General features: G+C 38.0%; 1 protein-coding gene and 1 long non-coding RNA gene across 2 annotated transcripts in view; one reads left to right on the top strand and one right to left on the bottom strand.

Moving 5' to 3' along the window:
* The window catches only part of LOC138239419 (uncharacterized), a 29692-nt gene that overhangs the window by 9214 nt on the left and 4337 nt on the right, over window positions 1–16141 (top strand). The window contains exon 2 of the long non-coding RNA XR_011189897.1: window positions 1638–1850. This is a non-coding gene — a long non-coding RNA (uncharacterized lncRNA). The remainder of the gene's footprint in view (window positions 1–1637; window positions 1851–16141) is intronic.
* LOC102688236 (synaptopodin-2) overlaps window positions 10888–16141 on the bottom strand; it is a 40490-nt gene continuing 35236 nt past the window's right edge. Inside the window, exon 4 of the mRNA XM_015345901.2 lies at window positions 10888–15302. Coding sequence (XP_015201387.2) covers window positions 12907–15302 — 2396 coding nt within the window. The 3' untranslated portion in view covers window positions 10888–12906. The remainder of the gene's footprint in view (window positions 15303–16141) is intronic.

The following is a 16141-nucleotide window of genomic DNA, read 5'->3' as shown; positions in this document are numbered from 1 at the left end:
ACTCTGAGATAGGTTCAATTTTCACATCGGTCTTGCCCAAATAAAAAAAAGCTAGAAAAAATAATATAAAAAATGGATTATTTATTCCAGCTTTTGTGTCTGCTTCCTGTGTTTTCCTTCCTATGCAAGAAGCAGCTGGAATAGTACCCCAGTGTGTTTAGTTTTATGCGGAGCCAAATAAAACAGCTTGTACTGTTTAGAATTGAAATATCTCTGTATTTCAACATTGGACCTTAAATGTGGGTAAAGTCTAGTACTGAATCCCAATATTACTAAACAAATGTTCATTCACTAGGATTATTATTATCGTGACTAATTTCTCAAAATAAAACATAACTCAGTTCTCTAATGAGTAGCTGCAAAAGACATGTCTTGCAGAGTTTCAGACCTTGCAGGCCTTTAGATTGTTGCCTATTGGTAGCGCTATTTAGTATATAATGGCAATATCAAGGTAATGACATAGTTGGATTCCAAATACTTCAAGTATTCCACTTGGCAAGTTCAAAACACTTATCTCCTAAAGAGCACAGGCCCTAATGATGTTGTGTCCTCTCCTGATTTTGTAAAAAAAAGTTACTTTGCAGTAGGTGCTAAAGCCTCAAAAGAAGCATTGCCTGGCTGAATTTAATTGTTTAGTTTGAAGACATCTGTAGTTCAGTCACTTTTAAGAGGGGGTCATGCCCATGACCGGTCTCTGCAATTTGTGATATACTGTAGATGGCTTGTTTACTCAAGGGATCAAAACAATTGATTTAAAATGGATAAAATATTTCACCATGTGTTCAAACATTTTATGACATTGCCGTATAGAATGTCACACTGCTATGCATTGTCACAAAGTGTGTTACTAAGCATGGCTTCTATTCACTAATCACATTTTAAACTGTGATTATGATACATGTGAAGATGAATGGAGTGAAGTTACTCTGGCTTCAGAGCAGTGTGATAGAGACAGTTAACCATGAAATGTTATATTCTACACACAGCAAGAAACCAAACACTACTGGGGAATTTAAGCACTTTGCTCTGTTCACCTTAAGGAAGCAGAGCACTTTTACTGATCTTATATTTAGAATTCTCTGGAAAGATGTGGCCTGTAACTATATCCCTGGCAACTTAGCCTTTTCCCAAATGATATGAAAATGTCAAAACCTATTCTGAACAGAAGCCTTCCAGGTGAGGCAAACAATCTGAATGTATCGTGCTCTTTCTGTATTTTACTGTCTTACTTTCCCATTTCTGCATATTATTAAAAAAAATCTATGCCTAGTTTTGTATAGCTTCAACCATTTATCACAGTGACTTACTTTCTGTAATAAAAATAAAGGAGTTTGGAAACATAGCTTTACAAATAACAATAATAAATTACGGTTTCCAAGCTCTAGGATACACATTATAGTTAGGAGTATTTATTGATCTCCCATATGCCCCATAATCAGACCTTATATCCATTATATTGGATTCAGTCACTGACTTTTGAGGCTGGTAGGAGTATTTGAAAGGGAATCCATACAGGCTAGATGATGCCGGTGCTGAAGCAATGCTCCTTGATGGAGACATGGAGCCTAGTTGCCCATAGAAACGATTTCTGCTTTGCAGAGACGGCTCATAGGAGACTCTTTCTTTCCATTCCGCAGGTGGCTCTGGGAGTGTTTTCCTTTGGGCAGCAGAAATGACATTAGAGGCTATAGACTTCTGGATGTTCTGAAAGGAAAAGGCTTCATCTACGAGACCCAGGGGGCTCCGAGCAGCAGCCTCCCAGGGAGTTGGTGGCTTACTGCCTCGATCCAGCCAAGAGGTCTGTCTTTCTAATGGCCCCTTAGCTGGCTGGAACAGTGGACTGGATACGGGTGAGTCATAGCCCGGCAGTGTTGGCATCCTCCTGGGAAGTGACAGGGAATAGCTTCTCCCAAGTCCCTGGAAGGCAAAGTTTTAGAAATGATACAATGGAAGCAAAACCAAATAATCTCCTGGCCTACTTCTAAGAGGGTCCTCAAAATTAATTAGGAGACCTACTTGATTGTTTCTGGAAGCCTCAGCTCTATGCTGACTTCGATATATGGCTATATCCATAAATTAACAGCTTTAAAAATGTTGGTCAAGTTTCCTTAAAAGTACTTACTGGTAATCATAAAATAATCTTTCTACTCTTAATGGAGTTTTTAATGAAAGTTCAGGAGGAATGAAGGCAGCCGTGCTCATTCGACACAGCTGCTGCAATTCTCACTAATCCTGACTCAAGCAACCGGTCTCCATAAATATCAAACGTCACCCTCTCCTCTTCCTCGTTCGTTTTCTGCATCCCTCCTCCACCCCCTCTCCACCTTTGCAGCTGCCCAATTGGTCGCATGGGGGTCCTATCCTCCCCGTCCAACGGCCGGGAGGTTGGCCCTCAGCCAAGCGGGTTACGCCAAATCTCCACATCACAATAAACAATTCTAATTTCTCCCAAGCTTTCGGCTGCTGTCATTCCTCGTGAAATGGCACACAGTTAAAACCTTTCACAAAATTATCAGTAAAATAGTAAATCCTGTGTGAATGTCATAACAGAAGCCAAAAGTAGTTTGTAACATTCTGGTTAAGCACTGGCAAAAAGCCACTTATGGAGCCAAACCTTGAAGCTGCAGGCTGCTTAGAGCTCATGTAAGTAAGATGAGTAAGATTACAGAATGTGTAAAGATCTGTCTGTAAGCAGATCATGGAATCATTTTTCATTTGTTCAAGAGTACTATATTTGTGGACAATTGAGCCCCAACTCACACATTGCAAACAATGGATTGAAACCATTGCTAGCCCAGAGAATGCATACAGTATATGCCCCATTGAACATGTTTAACTTACAGTATTTATTTAGGACTTATCTTTTGTAATACCCATGTCTCTCTTGGCATGATATCAACAGCTCACCATTTCACCAGGAAAGCCAGAGTATCACTAGTCCTTGTTCATTAGTTATATTGCATACAGTAAAATCTTTGAAGATGATGCTCCAGTACAAAAAGCAGTCTAGTCCAAACAATGGCCCACACTAAAAACCAGCTCTTCAGGAAAGTGAGACAGACCCTTACGACTGAAGGTATACTGGTTTGATCCTTTAGTCTGGTATCAGTCTGGTATCTTCGTTATCCTTCATGGCCCTACAGGGTAGCAATTCAAAACAATCTGCTTTGTATTTCAACCCCTGAAATTCTGATGTCTGAGAATTTGATGTCAATTTTTCATTTGAATAAAACAGAGAGACTAAACAGAGAGAGTAAAAAGCCACCATATTGTAAAGTGCTGGTTTTTTAGATATACAGTCTCTTGACCCATTTAGACATGGAATATATTTTGTGCGAAATGTTATAATCCAATATAGTGAATCATGCTGGTTGTTTTTCTAATATTGACTGTATTGTCAATATAACGCTATTCTAATATCTAATGTGGAATTAAGTTGACAGGACAAATATCAAAGCTGGATTTTCACGTTATATTGCTTGCCATTGTTAAGCAAATAGACAAAACTGATCCACTGACTAGAATGACTTGAATGCCAACATGAGCAAAAGGGAGCTTTTTCCAGAGGTGCTGTGCATGAGTTAAGCCCTTGTGTGTGCCAGAGAATGTGAAAAATGACAAGCGAACCATGTGATCTGCTGCTGACATCTATATTTTTGATTACCTGAAAGCCTTATATCGCGCCAAGTATGAATACTTTGAATTTTGTACTTGTACCAATGTTATTTGACAACCATGGCTAACAGATCTCTTAGAAAAGCCATTAGCCATCTGTTAATCAATTGAAAAATATTTAATACTTTCAGTTCAAATCTTTCTGATTTTTAACACTTGCGTTGATAATCAAAAGCTAAATTAATTTCTGCAGTCATTTGGCAAAATATCACCCGCCATTGTTTGAATAAAATTAATTGTCAGAAGTGATTAAGAAAAGTTCACTTTGGAAGATTCTGGAGTTCATTTCAGAACAGTGAGAATTAGTGAGAAAGAAGCCTTCAAATGTGTTTGGTTTTCTTACAGAAAACATAAAATAACCAGCATAATAGTTAAAACTGACTACACCTTTGTCACTAAAATAATTTAAAAATACAAAGCTCATTTCCCAAGTCTTCTCACATCAATTGATTTCTTCAGACACAGTTTTAGTGCCATAGAGTTTAAACCATTAATCTTTAACTGACTACTGTATATTCTTCTATAGAATAACAGCAACTGAATATCTGCATTAGGATATTCAATGGACAAGTACTGCTGAAAGTGCATATGGGTGGAAAATCAAGCTTCATCTCTTGAGATTATTCTGTCCGCAGAAATTATTATGTCAAGAATTCTGACAGTAAAACAAGAGGTGTGTGCTACCACCATCTGGTGCATAACTGTAACTACGCCCTAATTTACAGTACATTACACAAGCTGAGTAAAGAATCCTCTATAAAATAATATTTTAAAAAGCACATATACAGTATATGGGGCCTAAAACGCATGAAATAAGAAAGTTCTCACTGAATTGAATTCATACCCTGGGTTTATACTTACAACTGTTGAATTTGCTTACAAAAACAATACAATATTTTTTCATCCCGTGATGATCCTTTCTAAGCATGAATCAGAATTTCCACGTTTCTTCAGGCTTTTATTTATGACCACCTTACAAAGGAAAAATACAAAAGTATTGCAAAATTACTTAAAATCCACAAGAATGAAGGGATTAATAAACTACCAGTTTGAAATTACACATCACTAAATCCATTTGATGAATTTTGCTGAAGTTCATTAATTTAAATCTATTGTTGACCATACCAATAAGTATTGAGTCCCCCATACTGTATGTCTGAAATGATATTTTCAGAGATACTTTTTTATGTTTTTCTTACTGTTGAATTACTGTCAGTTAACTGGTGAATAGTTAAATAATGATAAAAAATATACTGTATGTTTGGAAAGAGCATGATGACCAAATGGCAAAATGATCTTAAAATTAAGAAATTTGGAAGCTGGGAGGCAGTATGATGTGTTTCTATTGTTTTCATTGCTTTTATTGAGCTGTAAAACTATTTTAGGCACAATGTTTTTCAGAGCAGCATTCTTTGGCAACAGCATTGTCATGTGCCACTGTCTGCTGATATGTTCTTCTTCTATTTGACCCCTTTATTTACTTATATTCAGAATTTACACTCACACTAAATCACCTTTAGATAGTTATTATAATAAATTATTAGGATCACTTTCTGTGATATGAGCAAGCCTCTGAATTGACAGGAATGCTTCACAAATGAGTCTGGAAATGAAGTCACAATTTAGTCTCATAGGTTTACAGGTATTTACACATACAGTATTACAGCACAGTATATAGCAGAACAGTTTGTGTTTGTCTTCCTCATATATTAAAATAAGACAAGAAACTACCTAGTATTTTGTTAAACATATATCTCTTGTATTACATTGTTATTATCTTTAATTTGGAAAGTGCAAAAAAAGAACATAAAAATACTCAGTTATTACACATTTATACTAAACTGAATGTTCTTATTTACCAATAAGCGTTTAACAATTATAGCCACTAATCAATTCACAAATTAAAAGCTGATTAATACTGGTCATTTGGACTGGGAGAATCAATGCAAATGAGGTCAAAGGATTAATTTATAAGAAATAACTGCTTTTAGAATGCAAGTGAAAGCATTAAATTGTACTGTATACTGTATGTACAGGTATCTATTTTAATAAAACATATATGGGACCACAAAATCAAATCTTTGAGTAAATTAAACCAGCACTTATAATTGTCATTTGAGCAGACAATTAAAACCTTAAAAATAGGTGACTTGACTTATCTGAAAAAATAGTATACAAATAATTGTTATGCAAACTAGAAGACCATGCTGTCATTTAAGACTGAAATATCTGTCCTTCATATAAATTTTAATGGTCATGCACCAGGCACCCCCCCTAAAGAGGCCTATAAATAGGTGTGCCCCGTGCAAGCTGGTTTCTGGAGCTGGAGTACTGCTAGGATGACCTTCGTCACTGTTCATTTCTGTTTCAACACCTGTTGTGTGTTAAGTTCTTTAGTTTCCTCTAAGTCCATTCACTTTGACTAAGCCTTAAGGAGCACAGAAGTAAAAATAGATTGAATCACTAACTGTACTGAGAAGGAACAGAAATGTTTCTAATTGCAACAGCATGAGGGGGGTATGCCACACGAGCATGAGAACACCTGAAAAAGTTAATTTTGTTCATTTTGTCACAGAATCTTTGTGCAAAATTAGATCTTTTCACTATATAAGGAAACTATTGTGTTTCCATGCTGTACATACTAGTTAAGACACAAAACTTAGAGCAAGCATATTGCTTATTTAACAAGTCAGTTGCTTTCATTTTAAAGACAAAGGGCCTTGGGATTATGAGGCCAGATAACAACTTTGTCACAAAACTTTTTTTCCAAACATCAGGTATTTTTACATGCTTTAGCAATTGTCAGACTGGGTTACACGTTTACACCTGGATGAGGATGGGATGAATGAGGGCCTGACACTTTTTTATTCTGCTGTAGGTGTCCTTAGGTACCTAGAGTGTTTTTAACCTTATTTGGTGTGACATCACAAAAAAATACTCTTAGAACTGAAATGCACCCAACCCCAGCAAAACCTAACTCGTTGTTCACCACTGCTTAGGTATTCCTGTCACAATAAGCTAGTGACATGGTTCGGTCCTAAATTAGCCATGTGTGTATGATGGGGTTCAGTTTGTGCTCCATTCAGAAGAAACATTGCCATTCTTGCTATTCTTTATATACTGTAACTTTACAATACTGGAATCAAAAAACAGGCAATGCCTGTTTGGAATCAAAAAACAGGCAATGCCTGTTTGAATTCAAACCACTCTGAGAATATATTTTTTTTTGTCAAGTTTAACATTTGAGGTTTCACCTGCATAACACTTTACATATTGCTTGCTTTTTATTTTTTAACCACGTTTACAGGAGGGAATCTATTCCTCTATTTTCTAACTGCATCTTCCAATTCAGGGTCATGGGGGAGTTAGATAAGATAAGATCACTTTATTTGCCATATACAATTTCTAGTATTAGGGATCTTTCTTTTCACATACCCCAACTTGCTCTCCATGACAGACAGGGAGAGAAGCTTGGGGTCAGAGCACAGGGTCAGCCATTTCTACGGTGCCCCTGGAGCAGTTGGGGTTAAGGGCCTTGCTCAGGGGCCCAACAGAGTAGGATTCCTCTGCCGGCTGTGGGATACAAACCGGCAGCCTTCCAGCCACAGGAACAGATCCTTAGCCATAGAGCCACTGCACCGCCCTTGGAGTTGGAGCTTATCCTGGCAAGGAAGAGGGAATCCTAGCATTTTAAATGTTCAAATTTAAATGTTTTTGAATTCAAATATCACATAAGATGGAGACCATCTTGATTTTATCATGATGTCTCTCGTAACTTTTCTGCTGTTCCTCAACTCTATTACAATAATATCTTAGATTTGTCTTTTTAACAGTAAATAATTTGTAATAATCGTAAGTTATACTGTATACTGCATGTAACTGCAATATATGTACTTCAGCTGTGGACTTGGGTATTATTTGTCATTTTTGAAGTTACTACCTATTCCAGTAAACACAACATCTGAAAAGAACATTTATGAGAAGATATTACTACTTTTTCATAGGCTTAGGTTGGTGTTCTCTATTACTGTACAGTATACTGCTCAGTTCCTGTGGAGATATATTTTGAGAATAATTTTCAGACACTGCTTTGGATGGAATACTGTATGTTATTTGGCTCACACTTCAGTCTAGGGGTTTCTAAATTTCACTTTCTAAATGGCATTTGCACCTCCTTAACTAAATTAATATAACTGTTACTGTAGCATAAAATAACCCAATCTAAGCAGATACAATCAAAGAGAGTTATAAAGAATACAAATCGAATGCACACAGTAAGTGACTAAATAAAATAACAAAATTAAAGCATATTAACTGCTTTTGGGTGTATTTCCTTCTACAGACCTCTACATTAATTGAGCCAACACTATACCAAGACTTCAATATAGCCATTGACGGAAGGGGGATCGTGTTAAGTTTAGGATCTAGTTTAGGAATTACACCTCTCTTTAAAATAGAATTTGTGTGGAATTGCATGATGCAAGGCATAAACATGTGGCAGTAGTCATGTTCCAAACATAATTCCGCTGATCAAGTGAGGTCTTTCTTCCAGAAATATGTCAGTCACTTCTGACTCACCAGCAGGAAATTAATACGAGTGGGAATAGGAGTTTTCAGCACTTACCTTCATTTCTAAAACAACATTACAGTTTAGCAAATGTTGATCCTCTCAGGTTGCTAAGCATAAATGAATACTTTTCAAGGGATTGGATGTTTTTATACTGTTACCCATAACCTATTAATAGAAAATTATTTGACTCATCTTGTAGTGCTTTAAGGACAGGAAAGCTCCAGTTTAAAGACTATTACAGTATATGATGTTATACAGCACACTATACAGCAGATAACCAGGAGGAATTAGCCATCAAATATTTAGGGCTAACATATTTTTGCTCAGCAGCCTCTAATTGATCCAACCCTATGAGGCAATGCAGCACGCCAACATCAAAGCAATGCAGAATTTCATTTTTCAAAGCCTTTGACTTCATTACAAATTTACCATCATTTCTGTCTCTATTTTTTAAATTTACTCAATACATTGTTTTGCTCTTAAAGACACCAATCTCAATATAAATAAACATAAAAAATATAAGGATATTCAATAGAGATTATTTCTACATTGAAAAGATGAAGGAAAGAACAAAAACGCTTTTCAGCTATAGAACCTTCATACAATGTGCTTTGTTTTATTTCCACTTTTCAGTGTGGAATTAATATCTTTTTGCCGATTTGCGGCCTATATGCAGACACCGGCCCCCACTCCAACCCAAAAGAGACTGACCTCATTATCTTTTTCATTGAAACCTGGCCTTTCATGTGGATCAAACACTGTATGAGGCTGGTTAACAGTGAGCCACCACTGTCTCAAACTGTGTGCCACCACCAAAGTCCAAACACAACAAAATGTAAAAATTAAACCCACTTACTGCCACGTCTGTTCCAGTGCTTGCTGCTTATTTGGTTTAATATCTTCCCATTAGAGTTTATGTTTTAAAGTACTTTGGTTATGCAGAGTTTGTTTGCTCATAATGGTTAATGGAAAGATAAGACAACTGTCACAGTGGCATATTGAGATTCCAGAGCTTTAGGCATCTGTTACTTTTTGCCTTGTCAGGATGATATAATTAGAGAAAAGGAAGCCTCCCTAGAAAGAAAGATCTAAATTCAATTTTACATTGAATTTCTAACGTAAACCAAGTAAGAGCTAAGTAGAGTACTGGCACATATTCCCTTGGCAACTGCAAAAACATTAACAGTGTCCAATACTGTTCTTACATTAGCAGGATTATTTTCATCATCATCTCTTTAGGGATAATTTACACATGCCTATAAACAGTCTTTAAATCTTTTACTATGCACCATGCACAGATTTTTAGAAACAATGAGCAAGCTGTCATTTAAATGCTAAATATTTTGTGTATAATGCTAGCATTATTTGAAATTACAATGCATGGCTGTTAAAGGTAAAATAGCAGTGCTTGCAGTTGGTTATAGACACTTCTAATGGAACTGTCCACTGTCAGAATGTCATTTAATCCTGGTAAGGATTGTGGGATCTTGGAGTCAATCCCAGAAGCACTATGGCTTCTGGGATGGCACAATGTGGAGAATCAAATTAACCTAGCTGCATGTTTTTACAAGGTGGGAGAAAATAAGAGCATCCAGAGGAAGTCCATGAGAACACAAATGAAACATGCCAACTCCATACAGAAAAGTGCTTAAATTTGGAATTGAACTCAGGACCCAAAACCTGTGAGACAGCAGCTCTCAGTGCCATGCAAGTGTTTGCCTGCTTCCGAAATGCTGCATAATAATTGTAATTAAGCAGAAGAAGCCTGGGTATTGAAACCTTATAACGCTATAGTGCATCAATTGTAGATCTGTATTAAAAAGCTATGACTCACCTGCTAAACACATATCACTAAACCGTAATGTAATGGTGGATTTCAAGTGAGCTCAAGGGAACATACTGTACATAAAAAGCTTCTATCAATACTATGTTTGTAATTCACAACTAGCAGGCAAGTCACATATGTATTCAATCTGTTTCTAAGTTATAATTAATGGAAGTAGTAGCATAGTCAGGAAACAAAGATATCAACACAATGATATATGCTTAGAATACCTTGAGAAACAGAGTAAACTGCTGGGATAATAGCAATTAGACTGTGGGCCTCAAACAAGCTCTGGCGGGCTGTAAGCTCTGTTTGCCCTTGTCAATATATTTTCCTTCATGACATGAAGCACGTTTTTTGTAATACAAAACTACAAAGAACAAAGTTCAGGGAATGAATAGAAAAGTAAACATTTTCCATTTCTTGTATTGAAGACTGTCTGAGGAATACAATGATGAAAAGATAGAAAAGCTCACCCCATTGAAAAGCTTTGCATCTCTGTTCTATTAACCTGACAACAAGAAGCAAATCAAAAGGAAAGAAATTACTTCCCAGTAACTAAATTGTCTATTCCTTGTCATTTTTCATTGGTGTCTGTAAACAGTACAAATCAAGAGTAAAAAAAGAAACTGATTCTCCCACTATTTCTATCATAGTTACTGGAAAGTAATACAGCAATGTGAACCATAGTAAATAAATGAAAAAAGAAAAGAGAGTGTTGACCTCAGTAAAATAATCTAAAAATACACAAAAGTATTGAGGAAAGAATAGTGACATTTGCAATCATGCAAAAGCAAACTGAATAAAACCCAACAAAAATGGATAAAGGTGATTTTTAATAGTACAGTGAAGAAGCTTACAGAAAGTGCACCATGGAAGAAAACACATACAAGAAAATCAAGAGGAAAAAGACAACAGTTCTGTCCAAATTGCTGCTTTTTTCTTTGCTTTGGTTTAGAACCACTTGTATTTTTTGTGCTGTTTTTTTTGTTTGTTGGATAGATAATGTTTCACTATGACTTTTATACCTCTGTTGCCTTTGTCACCTTGGTTGTTGAGATTGAGTGAAAACAATGCAAGGTGAAATCACTAAAAAAAAAAAAAAGTACTGAAGAAGCTCATACAAGGAAGAATAAAAGATTTTCTTCTCTTGGTATCCTTACACTAAAATGTGAGGGCCATAGCTGGGAAGCCCTGGGTCACTAGGACAACTAGAGAAACACAACCCCCCTCCCACTCCTCCACCAAGACCCATTAAACAGATAAGCAAAATGAATGCACATTACAGGTTAAATTTAGGGGTGTCCTACTACACGTCAGGCTAGCAAAAGGTTCAAGTAACAGCACATTTCTCAAGTAGGGTGTAATGAATTGAAAGAAAATTGCACAAAATCATAATGCGATCTGGATGAGACCAATCCAAAGATATTCCACCTCCACTAGTTATGGCCCTAACAATTAATTATATAAGACATTTTTAATTTGTTTCACATTCTTATGCAGTAAGTAAATGTGTTTTAGCAAAATAAAATTGCTAACGTTATCTGTAATCTTACATTCTATATCTGCCACCCAAAGTCTACTAATCTGTTTCTCTCAATTTTTTTCCTACTTACATAAACAAACACATCGAAACAAAACAAAACAAACAAACAAACAAACAAACAAACAAACAAACAAAGAAACAAAAACCAAATGGACAAATTTTCCTTTGTTACACATGGAGAAAAAAGCCCTCAAGCACTACAGCATTTTCCTTAATAACATTTTCCCTTCTATGCATCATTTACTTTCGCAGTGTCCCTCTCTCACCTACATCTTTCTTCAACATTCAAAAAACACATTCTCTCTGTTTAATTAACAGAGGGTATTTTAGCTTGTGAATCAATACTGATTCCCATTTTTATGTCAATTCAGCAACGATACATGTTGCATATATTTAAGTTGAATTAATTGAATGCATACAAAAGTGCCCCTTAATGCACGCATGTAAGGGTATACTTATGAATCACTGTAAACATTAAATGTTTCAGTCTTCGATTGACCACTTATGAGAACAACTGAAAAGGTACTATCAACTGCTGTATTTCACAAACAAACTCTACTGAATCAGCTCTTTAATTTTAAGGCTTGGCTGCTGATACTACAAGGTTTTACAAAATTATCTTGTTAGTGCAATAGCCTACCATAAAAAGTATGGGTAAAAAGAAAAAAAAATGACTTTCTGAAGATAGAGCAAAAAAAGTCAAAAAGCAACATTCACTTTGCTTGAAAAACCAAACCCCATTTTGACTTACCACTTACAGGAAATTCAGGTGATTTGAAAAAATGTCTTAAGCTATATTTGGAACATATATATGTATAAGAATTTGACTTGGCAAGTTTCATAACCCCCTCCATAAAAGGGGTTGCTTGAGGTGGTGTTCTAAAGAAGTTTCTTTTTGCACAGAAACATTGGATCATAGAAAATACCGCACATCAATAAACACAGGCAGGTACAGTATCTTAATTAGCTGGTACCCCTTAGGGTATCATATTATGAAATTAGTTTTTTTTGTTAACACCATCTTTGTCATTTTGAATTGTAATATTGAATCGTGAATGACAAGACAGTTGCTCAGAACTGAAGGTTCCAGATTATTCATATGAAAATATGAAATACTTTTCTCAGTAGTAAACGGCAATGGTCAGCTAGATAAAAATAAAAACAATAAATAAAAATAAAAGTCCACACTGCTAGGGACATAATGTATATGTCACCAATTGCCTTTCTGTTATCAATCCATATCGTGTTACTTCAAGCAAAGTGTAGGTTGCTTTTCAGCAAACAATATTTCTATTCCACCGTAGCTGGCTTCCACACCTTGGCTGCTACTCCGGATTTTTTGGCTGAGAACTTAGGTCGTGGCGCTATAAACAAAGAACTGCCAGTGGTGGGCCCTACGTAGGTATTAGCAGCTGGGCTGAAGGAACCATCATGTGTGACAGGTGAAGAAACAGGCAACCCATGGGAGGATTCTCTGGCCATATAGGGCTGATGATGGGAGACAGAATACGTAGCATTCACCTGTCCAGCTGGCTTCATCGGGGCTACCGCATCATATTCAGGGGGTTGCTTTGGTGGGGCAGAGAAGGCTTTAGGTGGAGGGCCTTTTGGGTCAGAGACTGGGCCGTAGGTGAAGAGGGCAGAGTTTAGCTGGTAAGGTTGATGCTTCATGACATCAAGAGCATGAAGGACTTTGGTGGTGGTTTTCCCTTTGGTCTTGGTCTTTCCTGTGGGCCCTGTCTGACTCTGAGGCTGACTTTTAATAGCCCCCGGGGGATAGGAGGGTGATTGGATGGGGTTGTACGCCAGAGGAGGAGGTGCTCGGATGTTTGATGAATATTTCCAAGAGCTAGGCAAAGAGGGAGTTGGTGATATGGATCTGGGTTTACTGGCCTGGACGGTGGAGGAGTCCACCACAAACTTCTCCATCCGAGACTGCCTCTTGGCAAAAAGCTCAGCACCTCTTCCTCTCAAAGCTGGCATCTCAAAAGCTGGCCCCATGCCCCCAGCTGAAGCCACATTACCAATCGGAGTGGAAGGTGGTGTTTTTGATGTATGTGTGTAGGCTGAGGCCACTGAGCGGGGTGCCGGCAGAGACACAAAAGCATTGGGCGCAGGTTGTGGCTGACTCCACATATTAACTGGCTGTTGAGATGGGGAATGAGTTTGAGCTGGGGTCCAGGTACTTACTGGCAACTGCTGTTGCTGAGGTGGACTCCATACGTTAGCAGGTTTTTGCTGGGCCGTGGCTTGATTCTGAGGCTGACTCCATGTACTAGCAGGTTGCTGGTTTCGTGCCTGAGTTTGGGGAGGGGTCCATGTTCTTTCTGATGGCGGATGTTGTTGTGGAGGGGCTTGAGCAGGATTCAGAGCAGGAGTGGGGGCTTCATTTAGTGGTGGTTGGGAAGGAAGAGTCTGGTTTGCAGTTGCAGGTGCAGGAGACCAAGGAGGGGAGGCTGGATTGATGGTGGGTTTTGGAGCAACAGGAGGAGGAGTCTTCTGCTTGACAGCAGGGGACTGCAAGAAATTGCATGCCTCGGCACCTAGACTGAGATAGTCTTCTTCAGGGCCTGACTCAAATCCTGTCAGGGGATGGCGCTTGTCCCCTTTGTTGAGGAGATTGAGAAGTGCTGGGTTGGGTGAGACTTTTGGGGGCTCTTTAAATGTAAACATAGGTTTAGCTGTGTTTTTCTTCCTGGTCTCTTGAAGGATCCCAGTTTTGATAGCGGGAACAGATATCCTTTCATCTCGAGATGCTATTTGCTCTCCAAAACCTGTCGGTGACCAAACCTGGGGTTGAGCATTCACGGGAACTGGGGGAAGAACCACCCTGTATTTGTTGTCTGAGTAACTTGGTTGGTCTGATACTGGACTGGCTACACTTTTACTAGGCAAAAAGGGTGCTGCCATTCTATTCTGAACCCCTGTGAAGGGTCTGGCTGTTCTGTTGGTAACACTAGATTTCTGCATATCATTGGTTTGGTGATGTACCACTCCATTTACGCTCTGAGAAAGGCTATATTGCTGCTGATGATGTTGTTGCTGTTGTTTTTGAACATTAACATCAATGTATCCCTGGCTCACATGGGTCTGGTTCTCTGCTTTGGATTGTGTGTAGAAGTTTTCTTGGTGAGAGGTGTGCTGTGTAACCTGAGCACTCTCTGTTGTGGCTGGTTCATGAGGATCTTCCACTGGTATCCCCTTCCTCCTCATTTCTTCCTGTTCAGCCGTGATCTGATCCACCCTCTGCCTGCGCTTGGCAAACATCAGTGCCCCTTTGCCTTTGGTCTCAGGCAAACGCTCCATCTCTTCCTGGTTGTCGAGCTTCTTCTCAATCTCTAGTAATCCGGTGTCCCAGTCGAATGTCACTATACGAGTGCGGCCCCGAGCATCCGTAAAAAAGTCCTCGTCAATCTCCGACTCACTAGTGGCCAGAAGGGTAACCTCAATTGCGTCGTCCTCGTCACCTTCTTCTTCTTCTTCGTCTGCCTCCTCCTCTGGCTCCTGCTCTCCTGTCCCGTAGCTGACTAGTGTAAACTTCTTGGCCCTCTGCCGGTGCTTCTTGAACATCAACACCCCCTTGTTGTTGGGATTAGGTGCTGCAGTCAGCAGCAGAGCAATGCGCTTACATTTAGACTTGGCCTCTTTCACCTGCTTCTCAGACAGGCTCTCACTGCGCCTTAGTCCTGGTGGTTGAGAAGGAGAAAGAGAGGAACCAGTCAATATAAATCCAAAACAAAACAGCTTTTTTTTTTAATTCAACCATCATCCATTTTTAATGCCTTGATATTCAAATCATATTTTGAAATACAATTTGTTGGCTCCTTTCACATGGGCATATGTGAACAGTTTATTCCTTTCACTGCTTCCATTCAACCCCTACCAATAACCACTTTGTTAGGATCTTAGACAGGAATTTCCTGGAAAGCCCCAGTTGGTAGGTTTTGTAGCTCATTGTTAAATCACCAAATTTTAAATACAGACTGTAGAACAATCCTATTAACAAAACAGGTAATTTGTTAAGTAAATGTCTAATTAATTTAGACATTATTACGGCTAAACTCTTAGTTCTTTCCAGGCATTAAGAACCAGAGTCCATTTCCTTGAACAGATTACTTATTTGATTTATCAATAGTTTACAGGTTATGTCAATCTTTAAAAACAAATTATATCCAGTACTAATCACGGAGAGTCTAGTTTTTTTTTTTAGACTTTGGTTAATAAATAAGATAAAAAATCAGGTCCTGTAACCAATTAGGGATACAAAAAATGCAGTCGGAGCAATGTCAACATAAATTATGACAGAGAGAGAAAAATATTCAAGATGCTTTAAGATGTATTTGAATATACACACTGAATTATGGGTATGAATATTGATTGATTTTTTCCTCCAATCACAATCCTAAAACAGATGGCACTGTCACATTCTGCCTTTTGCACATTTATGCACACCCTTGCTAACTTTGACTCATGTGCTCAAATAAGCGGAATGAGAATTCATTAAACAGTTCTGTCTGCTGTACTG

The sequence above is a fragment of the Lepisosteus oculatus genome, chromosome 1, assembly GCF_040954835.1.
Source record: "Lepisosteus oculatus isolate fLepOcu1 chromosome 1, fLepOcu1.hap2, whole genome shotgun sequence".
NCBI classification, from domain to species: Eukaryota; Metazoa; Chordata; class Actinopteri; order Semionotiformes; family Lepisosteidae; genus Lepisosteus; species Lepisosteus oculatus.
This window is presented reverse-complemented; position numbering and strand designations above follow the sequence as displayed.